Source organism: Leptosomus discolor, chromosome 3 (genome assembly GCF_034619465.1).
Source record: "Leptosomus discolor isolate bLepDis1 chromosome 3, bLepDis1.hap2, whole genome shotgun sequence".
Lineage (NCBI taxonomy): Eukaryota > Metazoa > Chordata > Aves > Leptosomiformes > Leptosomidae > Leptosomus > Leptosomus discolor.
The window spans coordinates 44,217,694-44,240,612 of NC_141393.1; the positions used below are offsets into that span (position 1 = coordinate 44,217,694).

General features: G+C 51.1%; 1 protein-coding gene across 1 annotated transcript in view; it reads left to right on the top strand.

The window, feature by feature from the left end:
* Window positions 1–575: 575 nt before the first annotated feature.
* The window catches only part of CREB3L1 (cAMP responsive element binding protein 3 like 1), a 43,868-nt gene continuing 21,524 nt past the window's right edge, over window positions 576–22,919 (top strand). The window contains exon 1 of the mRNA XM_086462714.1: window positions 576–683. Coding sequence (XP_086318840.1) covers window positions 576–683 — 108 coding nt within the window. The remainder of the gene's footprint in view (window positions 684–22,919) is intronic.

The window sequence follows — 22,919 nt, forward strand, 5'->3', positions numbered from 1 at the left end:
CGGAAGACCCATCTTTTCCGGCTTTGCTCCCCGAGGGACGCCGAGGGGCCACCCGGGACTGCCACCGCCTTTCTGCCGGCAAGGATGTCTTGCCGAAGGGAGGCTTTGTGCGGTTCATCAAACCCAAATCGCTCTGCCGGAAATCAGCACCGTCCTCGGGCCCGCTCCGCGGGCCCGGGCGGAGCGCGGGAGCCCCGGGCAGCCGCCGGGCTCATCCTCTCCGGCGGTGCGGGGGGCTGCCCGACGGGCGAGTGCGCTGCCCGCCGCCGCCGCGCTGCCTTAAGGGGGTGTCGGCGAGGGAAGTCCCGCCCCGCCGGCTCCCGGTGTGCGGGCGGGGGCGTGCCGCGGCCGGCGGCGGCGCCGCCTGCCCGATTCCGTCGGCAGCGGGGCCCTGACAGCTGCCCCGAGCGGGCACCCGGCGCGGCGCTCCCGTCCCCGGCAGGCGGCTCGCTCCCCGCCGCGGCCCCCGCCGCCCCATGGACCGCCGCCGCCGGGGGGCGGGCGGGAGCGTGCCGCCGCAGTGAGCCCGGCCGGCGGAGCGCGGGGGGCGGCCGAGCCCCCGCGCCGCGGGCACCATGGACAGTATCCTGGAGCCCTTCCCCGCCGAGCGGCTCTTCCCCGCCGCCGGCACCGGCTTCCTCGACTTCGGCGACTTCAGCGAGGCAGACTTCCTTAGCAATATGGTAAGGGACGGCCGGCAGCACCCCCCCACACACATCCCCCTCCGCCCCCGCTCCTCCCCGGCGGGGCGGCCCCGGGAGGGCGGCCGCAGCCCCGGCAGCGGGGACGGGACATGCCGGCAGGCTCGCCGCGGCCCCCGCTGCGCCCCGCCCGCCCCAGCGCTGCGTGTGCCGTGGTCCTGCCGCTGAGCGCGGGGTGCCCCGGGGTCCCCCTGGACCGGCCGCGCCGCCCGCAGGCGTCCCGCCACGGGCACCCCGAGGAGACCCCGCTGGGGAACTACAGGGTTTTTTTAAAAAAATGAGCTTTTTTGAGACTGATGGCTGCGGGAGAAGCGTGCAGCCCCAGGCGGGGAGCGTATAACCTGCCGTGGCTCAGCTCAGGCAGCAGCCGTGTGCCATCGGGAGACCTTTGGGCTCAGTACCTCCGCTCTCCTTTGCTTGTAACTTTTCCTCAGGGTGGCATTTGGGAGATGAAGCATCTCCTGCTTGGCGTTAAGGCTGGACTGATTTACTTTGGACAGAAGGGTGAGGGGGAAGTGTGACTTGGAAGGAGAAAGTTTTGCCAGTCCCAAAAAACCAAAGGGGCATTGTTCACCTCTAGGGAAACCGCTCAGACTCTCCAAGGAGTCATGCGAGTCCCCAATCCAGCAGCTCTCCCCGAGCAGTGCACACAGGCTCTTTGCTGTCCTGCCCAAGCTTTCTGTGGGAGTTTGTGCTGTGAATCCTGCAGCCCCTCTGCCAGGGAGGACTCAGCCCTGAGGCAGAAGGGGGAAGGGCCCCACCCCAGAGATGGTTTGGGGTGAGGGCATCATCTGACGCTGGGCAGCAGGGCATTGCCTGTGCTCAAGGATCCACCGGCCTCTGAGCAGCTGCAGCCGTGGGACAGTGTGCCTGCCTCAGCCAGAGAGATTTTAGCCATGGTTTGTTACTCCCCTGTCACAATACTGGCACCTCTCGTGTTCCCAGTGTAGCACTGTGAGCGTGTTTGAGGACTACCCTTGCAACTGGAGCAGGGGATATGCCAGCATCCTAACACAGAAGCAGGGGACAGGAAGAGGAGGGCTGTAGCCATTAAACACCTGATGAATTCACTTCTGCTTTGCTACACAAAAGATATCTAAAGCCTTTTATGCTGCCTCCCTTATGGAGGAGGCAGTAGAGATGCAGAATTTGCATAAATGTTAAGTGCACCACACTTAGTGTGTGGAGACACACCGGGTCTGGGAAAGAGATTATGTAGGCGGCCCTGTCTCTCAGAAATGTCGCCAGCTCCTAATTTCCAAGGTATCACTGTGCCTCAAGGACTGACTCTGGTCAGGTTCTATGGAGGCAGCAGAGTCCCACTGTGTTCAGGCAGACCTTCCAATGGCATGTCATCCCAAGACAGAGCGCTTGCTCACACTGTGAGACCTTGTGGGCTCATATCTGAGAGACCTGTTGTCAGGAGTCTTGTGCTTTCCCAAATTCCATATACATCCAGTGTGGATGAAGCTATGCTGATACAAAGTCCTTTGTGCCAGGACTGTTTATTCCCTTACTGAAGTGAAAATAATATGTATTGGCACCAGCCCTTTTACCTAGGTGCAACCTGGGCTCCTGTCAGGAGTCAGGGAACCCCTAACCAATATAGGTGGTACCTCTTTATAGCTTAATACAACTTCTGCCTGCAAGTAGGCCCTGTGAAAAAGAAGCTTTTGTGTAAGAGTGCCATCTGGTGCCACCTGGCAGGACAGTGTGTTTAAAGTGTGCAGTGGCCATGTGCAGGCTGGCTCTGTCCTGCCTCATTCAAATATTTGGAGAGCTGCTTCTCAAAGTAGCCTACCCTTGCCTTCACATTAACTAGCTTGCAGTGACTTAGGCATTGTCTTGCTCAGCTTACAAGTAGAAAGGATTTTTTTTGTGGATTTTTTTTCCCAACTGCCAGCACCGCAAACTTCTGCTGGAATGTGACGGTCAAGCTGATACCTTCTCTTCCTGCAGAAGATAAATATAAGAGATTCTGTAGCCACTTCTCGCCTACCAAATCTGTTGGTGATACAAGAGCCAGAACATAATACATCACCCTCTTTGTTCTCACTCTGCATGACAACATGGGGGGAAGGAATACACTTACATTTTCTTACTAAATCCAGCAAATCTCCTGGGATCTTGAGATGTGTTGAGAAGTTCTTTTTACATAGAATTGTGCAAAACATCACCGTGCACAATAGCTCACAAAGTTGCCAGTGCCTTTGCTTCAAAGACAGGCAAACTTTTCCAGATATTGTTCAGCAAGCATTTTTCTTAGAGCAGGCCAGGAATTTTGGCCATAAAATGCCAGTATGAAACTTTTTCTGAGGATGATTCCTTCTGTTCAGAAAGGAAGCAGAAAGAAAAGATGGATGAACCTTACTGCAGAGGCTGTGCTCCTTGGGGGCAAGAATTACATGTCTCTAAACTACTCTCCTGAACCTTGGCACTCCTAATGAGTCATCTTGGTCTTTAAAAAGTGGTTCTCTGCATTGTTCATCTGAAGTTGTGACAAAGTTGTAATGAAGACACATCCATAGATGCACCCTCAAAAAGGTCTGTGTGCTTGAAACAGAAAAAAAAAAAAAAAAAAAAAAAAAGAGTAAGTGTGGAGGTTGCCATTCAGAGGGACCTAGCCAGGTTGGAAGAATGGATCAACAGAAATCTCATGAAATTCAGCAAGGGCAAATACTGACTCCTGCCCCTGGGATGGATGGACTGACCTGCCAGGAGTCATGGGACAGTGCTGTGTCCCAGCAGCAAAGGCAGCTAGCAGCTAGCAACAGGAGTGCAGCAGCAGATAGACAGAGGGAAGTGATTATGTCCCTTTTCTTGACAATCATAAAACTGTGTCTGAAATACAGTGTCCAGTTTTGGACTGCCTGGTACCAGAAAGACAATAAATCTGAGTGTGTGGAGGGGATGGTGAGCAAGATAGCTGGGGGCTGGAGAACGTCTCCTGTGAGGAGAGGTCCCTTCCAACTCCTAACACTCTGTGATTCTGTGAGTCTGTGAGGCTGAGAGAGCTGGGATTGCTCAGCTGGAGGAGAGGCAGCTCCAGGAGGACCAGCAGCTGGCACTGGTGAGGAAGTTAAGGAGAAGATGGAGCCAGGCTTTTTCCATACATGCATGGCAGAAGGGTGGGTGGTCATGAATTGAAATGGGGAAAGTTTAGACTGGCCATAAGGAAAGAATTTCTCACTGTGAGGAGAATTAGGAGTGGATGAGGCTGCCCAGAGACACTGTGGAAGCTCCTTCCTTGGAGGTTTCCAAGACCTATCTGGACAAAGCCCTGAGCAACCTGTATTTAGTGTTGGCCCTGCTCTGAGCAGGAGGCTGGATTAGAGACCTCCTGAGACCCCACCCAACCTGCATGAGTCTGGGATTATATGATGGGTTTGGGGCTTTTTTGGAGACTCTTCAGAAGAGTGGTATCTGCTTTGTACTTGGAGGGGAAATCTTCAAGGTATACGATATGTTTCTTTTTACTTCACATAGCTTCTGCTAACTAGACTTACATATGATGACTACTAACAGGGTTATCAGTCTCCTTTTGCTCAGGAGGCCACCTACTGCTCTTGAACTTAGGCAATTTTGCTCAACTTCTTCTGCCAGAAGGACCTACTATAAATGAAGCTAATTCTTCATGCAGGGCCTGCTTATCATTTTTACCTGTCTGGCTCCTGCCCAGTCCAGCACTTCTGGTCCTTCCTGTGAGCACCCATCTATTTACTTATGGTCTGTTACAGCTGCACTCAGAAAGCTCTTACTTTCTCAGCTCTTATCAGTGCTGTGAAATGTCAAAAGCCTTATCTTTTGAGTCAGATTCACCACTGTGCTTCACTGGATTTGTGACACTCTGGTGTCAGAATGAAGCCAGAATAAACCAGCCAAACAGCAGCTGTGTTTCTGTTTAACCTAGTACACCAGTGGGTTTGCTTCTTACCTATGTTTCTGTATTTCATAGTATGAAAAATACCTTCAAAGATTACTTTGGATGTTCATGTAAACACATAGCTCTATTTTGACTCGATGCTTTTCAAAGCATATTCTTTACATCCTTCTAAAAGAGAGACATCAAGGCAAAAAATAACCTGCACGCTGGTTGAGGTCTCCATTGTTAGAAGTTGCAAAATGGCAACTCAAGCTGTCTCAGCAGCTCTAACCCACCTCCTTTAGGGAATGCACAGTAACATGCTCTTTCGCTGTGTGGTCCTATGTCTGCGCAATGTGGCAAGCGGCATCTTCTGGAGCCTACTAGGGGGCCAGCAGAATGGGAGAACTGCTTTTCTCTGTGGGTTGTTCCTTGAGTGCAAACGGGGTTCTGTGCCTACTGTGTGCTCTTTCCTTTAATGTTGTCCTGGCCCGCAGAAAGGAGGAAACTGTACATAGTGAGCAGGCTGACAGCAGTGCTGGTGCAACTCGTAAGGGGAGCTTCCGCTGAAGATAAAGAGTGGCTATACATCATGGATGACCACCGCTCTTGCAAGAAGCCTGTACACACTTCTGTTCCTCTTATGCCTACTACAGGGACATAAATAGCACTTAAGTGGTGCTTAGGTCTTGTACTGGCCTTTGGCCTGAGTGAGTTTCATACTGTGTAAGCTCCCTCTCACCATCTCTGCACACAAGGTCACCCACTTCTCATCCCTTCCAGTTGCTAGACAGGGGAGCTCTGCTGTAATGGGAGGCTGGGTCTCTGGAACTGATGGTAGTCCCTCATGGGGACACAGGCAGCGAGGATTTTGGCCCTCTATTCCCATGCCTGGTAAAGTTTGGTCAGTGACACATCCCTGGTTAGCCATCCAAGTACTGGGTAAGGCAAGACTTTTTTCTTTAAATTTTACTTGGAACTTGACAGTCAGAGATTCCTGTGGAATCTGGAGCACAGATACAGAGAGACCTGGTGGGGCCATCAGACCTGGCCTGATGCAAATAAATCCTAAAATAATAGTTCCCAGATTTTGCTATTTCATTAGTTTCTTTGGATCCATCTTGTAGTTCCTCCACTTCATGTCCGTGCTGCTCCTTACTGTCTCATAGCAGGACTTACACCTGCAGAAGCGCTAGCAGCAGGATGAAACAAGAGCTGAACACAGGAGTTCATGGGTCTCTGAGCCTACAGCCTCATCACCGCAGGGTCATCACCAGGTAACGTATTTTCATTTTGGTAACAAGGAGGGGAGAGACCTGAACTTCCTTTGGAAGACTCTAGGTCAATACTTTCTCCACAGAGACTGGGGATCGTTTGTGTGTCCCTCCTAGCTGCCAAGAACCTGCTAAACATTTGGGATACTCTTCCTAAATAAAAACATTCATCTGTTGGACAGCTGCCTGCATGTGCTAGGGATCCACTGTCCTAAATGCTCATCTCGGACGAAGTGGTAGAACTCTTTACCTGTGCTGGTAGGCCAGAGCTAGGAGAGAGGCTGCAACTCAGAGCAGGACTGCAGGAAGGCATGTGTCCAAAACAGGGTTAAACAGTGGAGACAGAGCCATCATCTTGGTGGGGAGAAGCAGGAAGGACTTTGGTGAAGTGCTTGCAGAGTAAACAAAGGGAGGGCTTGGCAGGAGGTGGAAGCACATCTGTGTATACAGTCTGCTCCCATTGAGGATGTCAGCAGCACCAGCTGGGAGATGCTGGAGTCATGTACAGCTTGGGCCATGTCTGTCAGGTGATCCCCATCCCCTCTGGCATAAGGCAGTCATTCATTGCCAGCACCACTTTAGGAGAGGAGGAAACCCTAGGTCTCATTTGTACAGATGAGACTGTAGAAAGCCTCTGAGACTGGCCCATTGGACCTCCTCCTGGTACCAGTACGAGTGCCTAAGCATGGTGTTTGGTGGCTTCTGAATCTGATAATAAGTGTTGGGTTCATCAATGCAAAGTGTCTTCTGCTGCCCAGAAGCCCATCTGGTGCTGCATTGGTTTCATCCCATGCTGTGCTAGTCTCATCCATCCCTGTGCTGGTCTCATCCAGAACTGTGCTGGTTTCACCCAGCACTGTGCTGGTTTCACCCAGCAGTTTGCTGGTCCTATCTGGTGCTGCACTGATCTCACTGAAGCCTGGAATGGAGATGTCTCTGGTAGAAAGGGAAATTTGGAAAGAAGAGCATTTTCTGAAGCAGCCCCTTAAAGGGAAATTTAGAAGTAGGGATTTCACAGCCACAGGCGCAGCCCCACTACTCAAAATATGGCCAGGCTGACATCTGTGTGACATACTCCTCTGTTTCCTCTGAGAAACGAGCTTGCTCCCTTTCTCAGCACTTCCTTGTAGGTTTTAAGACTAGTATTTAATTAGCATTTAGTATATTACTTATTTACTATTTAAAGAATTCTCAGTGTTAAAGGAAGCGGATAAAAACTCTTAAGTCTTGAGTTGTCTTTGTGATGGTCACATAGCAAGTCCTCCTCTCACAACCACAGGTAGGATTGTCCTTGCTATGAAGATTTGATTCTCAAGACTGACTTGTACCAGTGCGTTTCAAGGAAGGGATGACTCCACCCAGTAAAGCCTGTGCATTCTTATCCTGTTGTGGACAGTCCACTGCAGGAAACCAGATGGTTCGCAAAAGCCGGTTGGTGACTCTCCTTGTTGCAGGGTTACAGGAGCACGGGTAGGGCACCAGGCATGAAGCAGACCATTACAGCTCAACTTAGAAATGGCCAAGAGCTGTCTCTTGGCCTGATTTGGCTGGAAGACTTCCCAGGGAAATTCCAGGTCTGTGCTGCAAGGTCAGGTGCAGTCACCTATGCTTCACAGGCAACCTTGTGGACAGCATTGTTCTTCTTCAGGAGAGGTGTCTGTTGGAGGAGCCAAGTGTGTCCTCACTTCCAGCCCAATCTCAGTCCTGGGATTACTACATCCCACTGATCCCAGCTTTCTGCTGGGGACTGTATTTATCCTCCTTTACACATCTGAACTGCTGGGACTTCATGTCTCCCCATGGGAGATGAGAAGTGAGAGGAAGGGTAAAACCAAAGCCATATTTCTTGGCTGACCCCCATGCTGGCATTGTGACTGTCCTGCTGCAGTAGGTGACTTCTGCGAATGCAACTGTAATGTAGTTTGATATCCTCTGGCTGAGATCATCGATCTTGTTTTCAGGCTGGCAATAGGACAGGGAGGGTGCTTGCATGGAGTCCTTTCCTTATTCTTTGCTGTCTTTGAAGAAAAACTTGTGAGTTGTTAGGTGCTTTCTTGGGTTCATGCCTGTATGTTTTGCATCGCCACTCAGAGCAGAAATAGCTGAAAGACTATGAAGAGTCGATGGCATGGCCAGAGCGGCAGGGGACTGCAGGTAGCATGCTGAAAGGCAGGCTGTGTCTTTCAACCCAGTTGTTCCTCACATACCTGCCATGCAGTGTTTACATCTATCTAACTTCCCAGCTGCTCAACAGAACACTTTATTTTTGCTTCTGCTTTCCTGTAGGGTCACATCATTTAAGGTTTTATTTTCTTGCAGTCTCCTGAGCCGACCTGAACACGCCAGCCTTCCCCTCTCACCCACCCCTTCCTGACTACTTTACCCACCTTCTCTTCTCTTTCTTTGCATCTATTTTCTTAAATCTCTCCAAGGCTGTCTGCCTTTCAAATCATGTGGAGCTGCTCTGGTCTGGTCAGTGTCCAAGTGATAGATGCTTGACACTGATCTTGACATGTTGTTCAGCCAGAACAAAGTCTCATGAAGGCTGGAACTGCAGATACCCACACACTCTTTCACTCCTTTCTTTCTCTTCCTATTTTATCTTCTCACTTTCTAAGATTGCAGAAATTCCTCATACAGGGTGGAAGCAATGTGCATGGCTATTCTCCCTGAAACTAGATGTAATTTAAACCAGGGCTGGGGTAATTAATACCATCTTTAGGGCTCAAAGGTGATGCCTTATGTGAGGTAATTCATTACAATCACTGTCCAGCCTGTTCCAGAGGAAACTCACCCCTGACTACCTCAGAAAAGTTGATTTTGGCTTCTTTACACTGTGACTTTGTCTTGATTAGGAAAAATGTTCATTTAGGTCAGTCTGGCTGACCCAGTTAGCAAAGCCTGCTCAAAACGCAGTTAACGTTTTTCCTAGAATAGATGCAACGTAACGCATTCAGCTCAGCGGTCTGTGTCAGGAGTTCCCCTGCAACAGGAATGTCAGGGCTCCCTTGGGAGGAACCTGGCAGCTGAAGCTGGAGGAGAAATACAGCTTGGGCCTGACACCAAGCACATTACACAGGAGGGAGCAGGATACAACATTGGTTTTGAACACTCATATTGGATTGTCAGCATTGCTCCTGCAGGTGAGCTTCCTTAGACCGATGCCCAAAGAACTTCTCCTGTGCTGAGCTCCCCACCACAGTGTCACGGAGGGGGAACTGCCTTCTCTTCCCAATGCCATGGCATGTCCAAGTGGAAGCACTGCAGCTCAAGAATAACACATCTCTGCTGGCCGAGGCACAGGGGGTCTTACCTTGCGAACCTGCTCCTGGCTTTGCACTATTTGCAGCCCTCCCTCTCCCAGGAGGAGAGGTTTTCCCTCCAGAAGGGGTAGTTGAGGTAGAGGGAGACCAGGATGAAGAAGAGGACCCAGGTACAGAGCCTTGATAGTTAATTGTTGTATGTCAGAGCAGCTTGATGTTAAATGATTCCCATAAACTCATGACAGTGGAAGGAAGGAGTTGGGCAGGTGCTTTTGGCTGAGCTCACTGCTCCCCCAGGGGAGGGACTGCAAGCCAGGCAGCTCAGGAAGGAGGAAACCAGCTCTGACATTTGTAAAGACTGTTGATGGAAGGTTTCTTTCAAAGCCTTTTCAGTGTCTCGATCCGAGAGCTCTTTGCCCAGGGAGTGCTGGAAATCTGGCTCTTCTTTCCAAGCAAATGTGGCAGACTCTGAGAGATGATGAGGTGCTGTTGAGCTACAACTATTGAATTGCCAATTGAATGATGTTGGGTTTGGTTTTGTTGTGTTTTTTCGCTCCTCATGGACAGTGGTGCAGTGACGTTGTCGGGAATGGGAGAACTGTATTTTGGTCCCAGTTCTGCCAGTTACTTAGCGTGCAATCCTCAGGGTGTCACTTCCACTGATGTCCCAGCTATCCTTCACCCCTCTCCTATTCCTTATCCCTGGGAACTGCACATGCCTGATTCTGACCTCAGGTACATCAAGCTAATCCAGAGTAATCTTTCTGTGCCAGTCTGAATGACCATGCTGGTCAGCATCAGGATTTAAACTGAAGTACTTGGCCAATGCTGCTACTGGCCTGACCTCTTTGGGCCTTACTGAAAACCAAACAATTTGTGCTTTATAAATCCAGTGAATGGGCTGTACTCATACCTCATCCTCCACTGCACAACCAGATCCTGGCTCAGTTGCAAAACCTAACCTCCCTGGGTTTGGCGCAACTTGCTGGGAGCACCCCGTTACATTTCTGCCTGAAATTGCTGCGTGGTCAGGGCTGTGCTGAGTTCCCAGGCTCCCAAACTATGTCTCATCTGGTTTGTATCTGAGAAGGAGGTAATAAGCTTAAAGTACCAGAGTGCAACGGTTTTACCAGTCCCCTAGCAGGGCATTAAAGACCGATGTCAGTCCCTTCTGCTGCTCAGTGCATGGCTTTGCACTTTCCCTTTGTCTTTGGAGGTGCCTTTTCCCCCTAGTAAGTCTGCCTGAGCTGTTGTAAAGTTAAGCAGACTTCTCACCGTCCAGAAGAGTGATGCAAAGGTTGCTTTCCCGTTCTCTGATGTTTCTGCTCTTCAGGATTTGTCAAACATAGTTGGCAGCAGTCCAGCAGCTGGATTAGCATTAGATAATGAGCAAATGGCCTGCAGCCCTTTTCCAGACCCGGCAAAGCACACACCTTTCATTCTTTTCTTAGATGTCTTTGAACACTGTTTTCATCACACTGGGAGGGAGCTGAGTACCAGATACTGCTCTGGTCAATGCTGGGGCCAGAACAGAGGGTGCTGCACCCCTTTCTTTGTCGCTAATTAGTACCAGGGTGGTAGCTAGAGGTTTCTAGCTGCAAGAGCAAAACAGTTTTCTCCCTCTCCTTGTAACTGCAGCCACAGTGAGCAGTCAGTGGCAGCTGTAGGCAGCTGGGGTGAGCTGCAGTAGAGCAGGAGCAATGCTCATTTCTTAATTTTCCTGCGTGCTTCAGGCTCCAGGGGAGCAGCCTTGGCAACCTCCTCTGTAGCCAGGGGCTGAAGTCCCAGGTGAGATGAAGGCACACATTACTATGTCAACCGCAGCAGCTACACAGTGCGGTGAGGTCACACAGCAGCCTCAATATCTATGAGTAAGTGCCAGAGACCCATGTCCAGACCAGTACCCCATCCACTAGTCTCAGGTGCCTTTCTGATATTCAATGAGACTGGATTATGTATAGTTGCCAGAGGATTTATTTATTTATTCTGGGAAAGGGAAGAAGGAAGGAGGCCAGGAGGGATGGAGAACAGGGAAAGAAAGAAGGAAGAAAAGGCAAAGACAAGAGAGAGGTAGCTATGCAGTTAGCATTCCTGAGCCATCTGGACCTGTTGGCATGGCCCCAGCTGGATGGGCTCACAGGTTTATCCACAGCATGATGTAATCTCCATCGTCCAGCATTTGATTTTTCTCCTTGTGCTGGATGGCCTTGTATCTGGTGCATGTCTGGAGCGGGCATTTTGATTTCCTGTTGCTATTTGTGGACTTTTCCTGGCCGATCCTCAAGAGCAGCTCAGGCGGTTTGCATTCCTCAAGCTAAAGAAGCAATGCCACCCGGCCGGCGTGGAGCGGAGGCCAGCCACGGCCAGCCTGCTGGCTGGGGAGGGGCAGCCCCGCATGGGGAACCGGTTGTGGTTTGCACCGTGCTGTGGCTGGACAGAGGGTGCCACTGCACCTGAGCTCGGGAGTCAGCTCAGCCTTCAACACCAGCACAGAGAGGGCTGGCAGGATCACCCTTCCCGGCTGCTTGTGGGCTTCCCTGGCATGCTGGGTCTTGCAGCGGAATGGGAGGAAGGAGAATTTTATCTGTCCCGAGACCTATTCCTCCCTTAGATAGATGTGAGTAAAAAGCAACCAATGATCTCAGGCCCTCTCCCTTGCTAACGCCAGCACCAGGGAGCAGCAGGGCTTTTGGCTGCCCTGTGAAGCAGGTGGGCTTCCCAGCACGTGAGAAGGGGAGCTGGAAAGTGTCCACCCTTGCTAGGGGAGGGCCTGTGATCTCCTTCCCTCCATCACTCAGCGCCATTTCCAGGAGGCATTGCAGTCTAATGAGGAGGATTCAGACTCTCCATGGTCTGTGGGAGACAGCCATGCCTCACCAAGACCAGCCATCTCTTTTTTTCTTGAGTCCTTCCCAGCTCAAGAAATGAAGAGGGTCTGCATGTCCACCTCCATAAAAGCATGCTGTTTGAATGTCTTTAAGCTACAAGAGACACACCAGAGCAAAGTGGTCGTCTTTACTACATAAATTCAATGTGTGGAGAGGCAAACAGTAGAGCCACAGGCCCTCTCCTGCCTTCAGAAACAGAGCAACTCCCACTTTCCTACATAGCTGGAAAGGTCTGGGATGCCCAGAGGATGAAGATGGGATTTCTCTGCAGTGTACCACTGCTGCAAGCAACCCTCAAACCCAGCAATAGGAGGCATCTGCTTCAGAGGATGCCATTCTCCGCTCTGACTCAAGAGATGTGGGTAGCTGTGTGATGAGCCATTAGGCAACAGTTTGACACAAGCACACAGTACTCCCTCCCTCACGATTCCTCATCTTGCCCACATGCCTTGCTTAGCTTTGTTTTATCCAGGGGCTTGGGAATGGGGAAGTTGAGTGCAGTGACCCCTGGGGAGCAAAATTTTGTTCGGCGGAGAATCCTACTGCCTGGTTCAGAAGTTATCCTGGCTGCACCCAGAGATAGCAGGGCTTTGCTTTCATAATACCCCAGGGATGGCCTGTCCACCAGGGATGGACTCACTGGAACCACAGAGCTGAGTTTTTCCACCCAACTCAGCTCTGCTGAGCAAGAGAATAGCTGAGGAAAACGATGGCCTCTTCATAAATTGACTGGCAAAACTCTTGCATCTCTCCTGGGAGCAGGCCAGGGATTATGAGTCACTGCTTAAGTGGATTGTGGCCAAGGTAGTCTTACCCAAGACATTGAGAGAGAAGAGATCCACCCAGGAGTGCTAGCAGAAAGAGAAATAGTCATGACCATAATTAATAATAATATAATGATGAAAAGATTCAGAAACGCACTGCCCACTCCAAAAATAAAGTTTGAGGACAATTCAAATGCTGTAAAGAAAAGAGAAGAGGGGAAAGAGTCGAGAAAGACCGCCAAAGCCTGCACGTCAGCTGCAATGCAAGGAGTCCTGTCCAGCTGGCCTGGGTTCAGAGAGCTCCTATTGTCCAACAGCATTTCCAAGACACCATTCAAAACTTTCAGAAAATGAACCCAAGATGCAGGGTGAGATTTATCACACAATAAAGGCAAGCCAGATGTGTGCACCCTTTCAGAGAGAGGAGACAGGAGGAAGGCAATGGAGGAGCAAAGCAGGGGAGAATCAGGCAGCAGAGGCATTAGGGTGGCATGAGAAGGTCTGGTGCTGTGAGCATGCAGCCAGGAACAGGGGCAGGGTACGTCTGTGCTGGGACACACCCTGGGCACTTGTGAAGGGTTTTGTGTATACAGAGAACTCCACACTTAGAAAAAATCATTTGGCTTTGGGATTAAGGGGCAGAGCGGGGGGATCCCACTGATGCTTTTTCTCTTTTGTTGCACATAAAACCATGATGGATACTAAGAGGTTATTGTTGCTTCTGGTTCTGGATTATATACCTGCATAATAAGGCCATGTCTGAAAGGCTGCCCAGAAGCCAAACCACTGTAGATTTTATCTTGATTTTCTAGGGTTCACACAGTGTTCATTATTTGCTTTGTGGCACTGTCCACCATGGCCAGGCTGTAACTTCTTTTGCCTTGTGCCACTCCAGGGATGTCCAGAGAATGGATTCCCAAATCCACCAATTTCTGCAGACACCCCTCCAATGCTGAGGTGCAGATGGCTGCTTGATCTCACAGGAGCTCTCAGGGTGGGTTTTCAGGGCATAACAGGTTTCATGTCTTCAAAGGAACATGGGATCTTTTCTTACCAGAAGCTTCTGACTTGAGCACATGATCCCAGGCAGCTTCGCTTTTCTACTTCTTTTCACCAGCTACAGGGCACTTGGCTGCTGGGCCTTGTTGTGGAGAATTCTGGCTTGGAGAAGGGATAGCTAGAGAGCCAGGTGTTGGGAAAGGGTTTTCGCAGGCTACCTTTCTCCTTCAGGCTTGATTTTCATCCCATGTTTGAAGTCACTGCATTATCTCTGACTAGTTGGATCTCCGTCCTCCTCTTTGGAAACACAGGGCTTTGACCGCTTGTTCACCAACATCACACCTTCATTTTCCCCCAGGATGGTGTTAATCCAGGCTGCTCCAGTAATGATGAATGGTCTGAGAGGTGTTACTGCCCTTTGCAGGCTGGGAAGGATTTCCCAGATTCTCCAGAGACTCTGGTTTCTGCAGCTCCACCACTGAGGTGAAAATGATACACTCAGCATTGGAGCTGAAGTTTAATTTCCTATCTGCTGCTTAGGGCACAGATTTTCCACTGGGGTATTGGCAGCAGGTCAGAAATCTGCATTCCAAGCTGAATTGCTTTGAAAACAGTCCTGGTGTGGGGATTCAGTCTGCTGGTTGCAAAACCCAGTTCTTTCCCAGCCTGGCCACTGAAGAGACTCACAGCTCTTCCTCTCTCAAGATTTTGGGTGAAAATCCCTCACATCCTTGAGTCACAAATCAGCTGATCCAGACTTAGTTGCTCTGTAATTGCCCTTTACAAAGGCCCAAGGAATGAAAGCCACCAGTAATGTTTGGTATTAGCTGCATGCCTCAGCTTTTGGACTTGAACAGAGTACAGCTATCTTCCACTTCCAAGGCCTGATTTTCTTTATGGGTCTCCAGGGACCTGCCAGGGGACAAAATGTGAATTATCTCTGATTTTGCTCTCTGAGCACTGAAAAGAAACAGTTTCAATGAGACAAATGAAGCTGATTGTAAAGATAATACAGACCTTTCCTCCTTTCCCAGTTATCTCCCAAAGCAGATTTCCTCTGTCTCACAGGGTGCCTTTCCCACTGCTTAGATTGCCCTTCTTGCAAGATGCAGAAAAAAGGCCCATAATGGCATGGGGGTGACAAGCTGTGTAAGAGCAGAGGTCTGCCAACTCTGGTGGCTCCAATCCCATATTGGGCAGGGCCAGAAGCTTCCAAGATAGATGGAAGAAATGTTGGAGTAGCGTACATTCCCGTTTATTTTGGTTATTGAATAAACTTCCCCATCCCACTGACTGGTGACTGGCTTGAGCAGTTGCACCTCTTTAATTTATTTTTAATTGTATTGAACGTTCATGCTGTATTTCATGTCTTTTGGTGATACTGTGACCCGGCTTCACTGAAGCATGGCAGTATAGTTCATAGAGAGTCACACAGAGTAAACCAGTGTTTTCTTTCATTTACCCTGCCTGCTGCCTTCCATCACACTGTGCGTCTCTCCCCAACAAGCAGAATTTTTCCCTAAACTACCCAGGCAGACATGCTACACACAATTAAATCCATGTAGGCTTTTTCAGCTAGACTTGTCTCTAGATTTGCAGGGCTGGGCCCAAGTTGGATCGCTAGGTTGTGCAGCAGTGCCGGACACCAACGGGCATGGCTGTGGAAAGCCAGTTGTGTTCTGGCTGCTGGGCCTCTGTGGGGACTGAGAAGCAATGGATGTGTTTGGCCTCTGCAAAGGGCACACCTGGATGGAAGCGGATCAGGGTAACATAGCAGACAGGGCCTTCCTGAAGATGATGGATTGTATTTCCACACATAAAGAGGTAAAGTTAACACGAACCCTGTCCCCCTGATGCTGCAGCAGCTGAAAGACCCCCGGCCCCCCACCACAGTGTGGAGCTAGGGTGTCACTGGGAGCCTGCTGCAAACACAGCTGATGCTGCCAAGTTAACACAAAGAGGTAAAGCACCAACTTGGACAAGAAGGCAGAGATGTTTGGGCAGTAATGACGATACAGCTTCTTCCTCTCAGAGCTAATGCTCATGTGAAGTCTCTGCCCAGAGACTGTGCTGACCTCGGCTTGGGAAGGAACAAAGAAGAGGAAGAGACCCCTGCCAGCTTGCCCAGGGGTACCTGCATTCCCACAGAGAACACCTCCCACGCATCTCCATTCAAACATGGCCCAGCTGCCACCATGACGGTGCAGAAACAGAGGCAGCTTTGTCTGGTAGCAAGCACATGTCTTCAGTTCTCCAAGCTCAAGAAAGGCCTTGAAGGACAAACTTTTTATTTACCTTTCACAGACTCCTAGAAATAGCCCCCAAATCTTCTGCCAAATGAGGGTTAAAAGCAGCTGATCTAAATGTTTCATCCTGAGAGGGTTGTGTTCACTTCTGCCTATGGTTTAAGTCTGGCTCTAATTTTTTTTTTTTTTATCAGAGTCATCTGCAAGGGAGTTGTAAGCCAAAGGAAATTTGTGACATTCATTGCATATGTAGCATACATGCAGCAAAAGCTTGCTGGAAAGCAGGGGCATTCCTCTTTATCCTCCAGCTGCTGGGAGGAGAGGTGCTTCTGTCTCTGCAGATTCAGCAAGTCACCTGCAACAGGCAAAATGTGTACTGTAGCTGCTTTCCACTCCACACCAGTGGAGCCTGGTTTGTCTTAGGGGAGGCTGACATGTTCTCCCTCCTCCCTAGCCCACACATACCTGCTCCGCACCCTGGCATCCACAGGGGGTTTGAGGGCACACAGATGGCCACACCACTGTGACCACACTGTGATGCCACTTGTCTTTTGATTCACCTCGCCCTGGGCTCTGCTCCAGTCATTCCTCTCACAGGGCACTTCCAGTCTCTCCCACATCACCACTGCCTGCACCAGCTGCTAATCCCTTTTATGCTGAGCACACTAAACCCAGGTGTGGGTCCACCAGCCCATGACTCCACTGCAGCAGCAGGTGTCTTCAGTACCTCCCTCAGGGCCACTGGGAAGCCCAGTCACAGGCTGGCAGATTTCAGCTTTCTTCTTACCTTTTCCTCTTTCTTTTCCTTTCAGGGATAAAACCATTTAGGTTAAAGACTTAACTGACCCACTCCTCCTGGACCTGGGTGCCTTCTAAGATTCTTCCCCAATGAACAGCAGTCTTGCAAACTCTGAGCTGTGTATTACATGTCTACAGTCACAGACACAGAATTTTGATGAGGTCTGTACTGTGTATATGCTTTTAACAACATCACCCATTCTCTCAGCTGATATTTTTTTCCCCTGCTGGGGTTGTAGGTGAGGAGGAGGGAAGAAAACACAAAACCTTTATGCCTGCCACGGAGGTTACTGCAAACCGTGGGAGCAGTGTGTACCCGAAGGAAAAGGCTGGGATGATGTCCTCTGAGGCACTCATTAAGACATCCCAGGACGAGAAAGAGCCATGAAGGGGCAAAGCCGAGGCCTCCTGACGGGGCAGAGCCGGGGGGAGGGGGCGCCAGGGGGGCACAGCCACCCTCCCCGAGGGCTCTGCCCCTCGAACCAGCGTCCCCTCCGGTCTCAGCGCCAGGCCGAGCGGCGCGGCAGCCGCGCACAGCGGAAGAGCCGGCGCAGGGCCGCGAGGCGCGGCGGGACGCGGACTGCTCCGTCCTAACCCTGCACTCCTCCCGCCCGCCTCGCGCCGCTCCGCTGGCAGCCGCCTCCCATTGGCCGCCGCTCGGCGGCCTCGGCCAATGGGCGGCCGCCGCTGCCGGCCGTTGGAAGTGTGCCGCGGCGACCGTTAACCGCCGCCGGCGGGGGAGGGGCGGGGTGGCTGCCCGGCCCCGCCGACCGCCCCTCGGGGCCGGGGGCAGCGGGAACGCGCTAGGCGTCCGGCTCACGCGGGAGCTTCGGGCCCTTCCGCCTGACGGGGTGGTGGGGGTGCGAAGCGGCTGCGGGCACGCCGGGCCCAGGCGCGGACCTCGGCGGCTCGGGTTGCTGCGGCTCCCTGGCTTTAGGGTAGCGCCTTGCCTTGGCGCCGCTCCCTCAATCGCCTTCCCCTGATTGTGTCTTGAGCCTCTGTCGTCCCTCCTAGGTCTTGTGGCGCCTAGTGCTGGAAATTGTAAATCCAGGTCCCTGGCACGGATGCGCAGTGGAAGGAGCTTTCCACAGCGAGCTGTGCCTGAGCCTTGCTGGAACTTCTCAAGGACCTGGGGACATAGATGGCTGTGGCTGCTGCCGCCGAGGAGTAATGGCTTGTAGCAGCTTTGGTCTGAGGGGCTGCAGTCCCTGTGGGGAGGGAGCTGATGGCACAGCCGGCCTGTGAGGAAGCAGGCCACCTGCTTTGCTTTCAGTGACCATAAACGCCCCTCGCTGTCGCTCTGCATTATCCTACAGGCAGCAATAAATTCAGGGACTGGTTCCAGATCAGGTTCAGTCAAACCCTCTGCCACTTGGAGGCTGGGTGTCAGGGAAGCATTTGGTTTGCCATAGAATCCAAGGTCGTGATGCTGAAAATAATCACGGGTGACTTGGGCACTGCCAGCAGTCTCTGAGAAGGACTGAGGGGTGGTTTGGTCAGGAAGCTGTCCTGCTGCTGGAGGGAAATAGCAATGGGGTTTGCAGATGGTTTGGCCTGAAGTGCTTCAGCCATGCCATGCAGAAAAGCAGGAACAGCGATGGGGTAGCAGGTCAGTGACAAGCTATCCAGGCAGGCCGGGGGACTGGGCAGACTGGGCATGGAGCAGAAGGGATCTGTGGTGCATGAGGGGAGAGGCCAAGAGGGACGGGTCAGGACGGAGGGGCACCAGAGGGGTTTGAGAGAGCCAAGAGGTGGTTGGATGATCCCTTGTTCCCCTTGGGGTGCACTTGCACTGAGTAGGCTGTGAGGGGAAGCGTGCACAGCATCTGTCCATCCTGCCTGGATCGTGTTAACGCTGTCAAGACCTTCACTTTCATAAGGTGTACAACTCACTGCATTTTAAAGAGAGCAGAAGGACTGTCTGGAGTGTATGGGCTCTTCTTTCCTGGAATGTAAAGGAAACCTCGGCTGCGCAGCTGGAGTGCAGGGGGCTTCATTCCTTAGTGAAAGCAGAGCAGGGAAATGCAGATGTCACAGCTGGGACAGGAGATTTATCTTGGCAAGCAAAGAGGAAAAATACTTTCAAAAAGAAAAGAGAAAACTCGGAAGAATCCCCTCCCCATCTGCACTGCCTGCCAGCATGAGCAGAACCTCCAACCTGCAAAGGCCCTTCGTCTCCTGGGCCTGGGCTGCCGCCCAGCTGGATTAGCCCCTCACCGCTTTCTCTTTGGAGCGAGATCATTGTGAGAGCAGAGAGGCTGTGAGAACCAGGCTGATGCTGAAGGGAGATTGTCTCCAAACAACTCAGCTGGAGGTGGGAAGGGGAAAGTCACAGTCAAAGGATGGAGGTGTGAAAGGGAAAAGGAGGGACAGATACAGCCAGGGTGACCACAGAGAAGTGGATCCAGGGAGAGGAAACAGTCCCCTCCTCAGCTATGCATGGTGCCACTGGGCTACAAGAGTGGCACCTTAAGGCATCCCATGTGCAACCAGGCAGGGGAAAAAGCTTAATGCCTCTGTCTCTGCTTGGGGCCCCCGAAGGTCTAACACCAGCTCTGGGTTGGGGGAAATAGAGAGCTTGCATTTGGATGTCTGGATGCTTTACATTAGCTCCCAAGATAACTTTTGTACAACAGGAAAGGGTGTTCGAATGAGAAGTGCACGCACGCACATACAGTGTACTATTTAGACAACCCTAAGCATGAGGTCAGGATGAAAACATGTGGTGGAAATATGTTTGGAAGAGTCTGTGCCTATGTCGGTCACCAGGAGTGGGAGGGAGCAAGAGCCAGCAGCTGACAGATTCGCACTCTCTCCCCGTGGCTGAGGTGGCCTCAGCCTGAGCAGATTCTCCTGTGGCACCAGAGCAGCTTATGGCTCTCTGTTGGGCCTGGAGATGCAGTGGTCATTGTGTCCCCCACGCCTGTGCACGCTGGTCATCCCCTTTGGGCACTGCCTCCCCATCCTCCCAGAACTGCAGTGGGGTGAAGGGCAGTCAGAAATCGGGCTTGGATCAGAAAATCCAGCACATCCTCGCCATTGCGTTTCTGTCCCTTGGCTGCCCCCTCCCTGACTGCTCACTGGTAATACAGCTTTGGAAACACATCTCGTGCTATTTCTTGGCTTTGGAGCATAGTTAGAAGGAGAAGGAAGGAGGATGTGAAAGGGAGGGGGAGATAGCAGGAGCAAATAATGCAAAATGAGACTGTGCTGCGAGCTTCGTATCCCATCTGGAAGCTGTTTTCCCCCAGTACACTTCACACCCGCTCCCTTTGGGCCAGGATGGTAAGGATCATGTTTCCCAGTTGACTGGTCCCCTTGCTTAAGCCAGGCCCATATGTGTGAAAGCTACTTGAGATACCTTAGAGGAGAATCTCAGCAGAATTGCAGTCTTCATTGTCACAGTTATAAACTCTTGGCCAATTCTCTGAGGAGTGGGAGATGGCTGATCTCAGCCTGGCTGGAAGGTGCTCTCGAGGAAGAAGTCTAAGTAGGCCTTGAAGAGGCTGTGAGAGGATGAGCCTGCTCTGCTTGTCCATCTCTGTCCATCCCACTTTTATTCATGTCTGAGTCTTGTAGACTTTTTATTGGACATTCCACCAACATGTGCCTCTGGTTTGCTGAGATTTTTGTTGCCATGGCATCGGCAAAACTCTCCCCAAAGCCCGGCACAGTCATTTCATTTAGTGGCCCCACATGAAGGCCTTTAGCTGTGCTGGCCCCAGTCTGGGTGGGAAGGGAGGGCTAGTGGCTGCCCAGCACCTCCTTCGGCATGTGACCATTCAGCCAGATAAAGCCACTGACCATTTGGTCAGTTGATAAACCTACTTCTGTTTATCGCTCAGAAACTCGGAGCACTGACCCCACCATACTCTGCCATGATCCACACAGCCCTGAGACACCATACCCTGGGACCTGCAGTTCCCTGGAGCCTTCTCTCTGACACATGTTAAGGAAGAGTACAGCTGAAGCCTTCTCTGATTATTGCCAGATAGGTACAGCTCCCCCAGTGATGCTGGGTGGGACAGAGTTTGCATATTCTGGGTTAGCAGGCTCAATCTAAACTAATTAACAGCAGTTTTGATGGCCTCTATCCAAAATAAGCTCTTGGCTGCTCCTCACTCTGCCCATCACAGTTGGATCTGGACAAGAGGACACTTTTTCCTGTTACCGTGTGGTTGCATGCATGTCTGTCTTTACTAATCAGAAATCTAAAGTTAACAATACCTGTTGGTGTCAGGAGAGAATGGAGCCAACCCAAGAGACACAGCAGTCTTCCTGGGAAGTGGTAGCTTAGCTTGCTGCTTGTCCTGCAGTTTCCATTGTGGATATTGCCAGCTACAACACCATGTCATTATCTTTGTTTGCTTTACCCTTCCTTCTTCTACTCTCCTCTGGCTCTTGCCACGTTCTTTGAGTAAAATAGCAGCCTCCAGCTCTGTGACAGCTCTAGGTGCTCTCCCTCTTTGAGGATGTCTGATCCTTGGTGCCTTCTTTGATAATAACCATAGTTTTTCCCAATCTCAGACTAGCTCCCTTCTTTCCACCATCTGTGTTTGGAGATGGTGGACTGGTATATGTAAGATTGGTGAGAGCTGAAAGCAGGCTGCTTTGATGACAAGGCTTTGCCAGTATTTATCTTTGCCAGTATTTAGTTGTGCCGGAGTATAAGACCCAGGAGCCCAGAAAGGGGTACGTGCCCCTACATTTCTGGATTCCCAAGGAGGGTGCGAGTTTCATTCTCTGCTTATTGCCCATGTTTTTCCCATACTGTGCAGTAGGTCTCTGTCTCTTGGGAGAGCACGGTCTCCTGGGGACCTGAACTGGGAGCACAATGTTGCCTTCATCCTCACTTCCAAGCAGCAAGGCCCTTTGGCAAGCCTGCTGTGTGGTGTCTAAAAGAAGAATCAGAAATCTGCAATTACTCCTGCCAGTGTTGGTGCCTATGTTAAAGCTCTGACACTCGGCCCCTTGCACTCATTACTCATCTCTTAGTCTTAGCCACTGCTGGGGAGATTTTTTGGTTTCAGAATAAAACCAGAGGCACATCTCTGCCTCTTCCCTCCAGATAGATTTGTCCTACAGTGGAGAGACTGTTGACTGACCAAGAGATCTTTGTTCTAAGTGTGGGTGGGATGCTGCTAAAAGATAGTGTGTGGAACTACTGCATAAATGCATCTTCTTGGCTCTCTTCATGCCTACCTCTGCCTTTGTTAATGCACAGTTGTGAAAGAAATTTGAAGCACATGGCAGAGTTGCAGAGAGCTCTCCCTGCAGCTGTCCATCCAGATCCAGCTCTGCCTCACTTCCAGGGTCACATGGTGATTCTAGTTTTGGTGGTTACGACAGTGTATATGATTTGAGTGCCTCTTGTTGGGTCGCGGCTCTGCTGTGCTGTTGTGGTGTGTTGGCAGCCAGAACTCTGAATCCCTTAACTTTTCTGCAGTTACATTCTCACCATTACTGTAAGGCTATCGTGTTCATATCCTGTGTTTGCTTGTGTTGTTTAGAGAAGGCAAGACAAAGAACAGCTGTTACATGAGCAGACACTCTCTGGGGTTAATGCTCAGGACTCCACACTCTTTACCCCTCCATGCTGCAGGACAGGACAAAACCTGGTTTTCCAGTGCCTTTTAGACAAATATCTAACCCAGTTCCATCTGCTGACTCAGCTGCCTCTAAAGAACAGTTATGCTGAGCACAGATGGGAGGTGTTTTCTGTCACATAAGTGCAGAAATGCTTCTAGGCAACTTGGAAATGACTGGGTAGATTTTACCAAGCTACCCTGCCAACTCTGCTTCCGGTATGGGAACAAGTGGAGAAAACTTCAACCCAGACATCCCAAGGAGGGCCTTGACACTGAGATTTAGCATGACTGTGCCTTCTCCACCTTACCTGCACATGCAGTGTCTGCCCTCCCAGGGGAGCCTCGGATGGCGGTGTGTCAGGCTCTCACTGTAGGCAGTGGGAGAACAGGATTAGTGGGAAGGAAGCAAGGGGAGAGAAACCTTGTGTCAGGCAGAATGCAGGTGGCAAGGACTCCACACCACTTCCAGCATGCTCGATGGGCATCTGAGTTTTTAAATTGAGTGGCTGAGGGATGATGTTGGAGGGTGAAGGGCG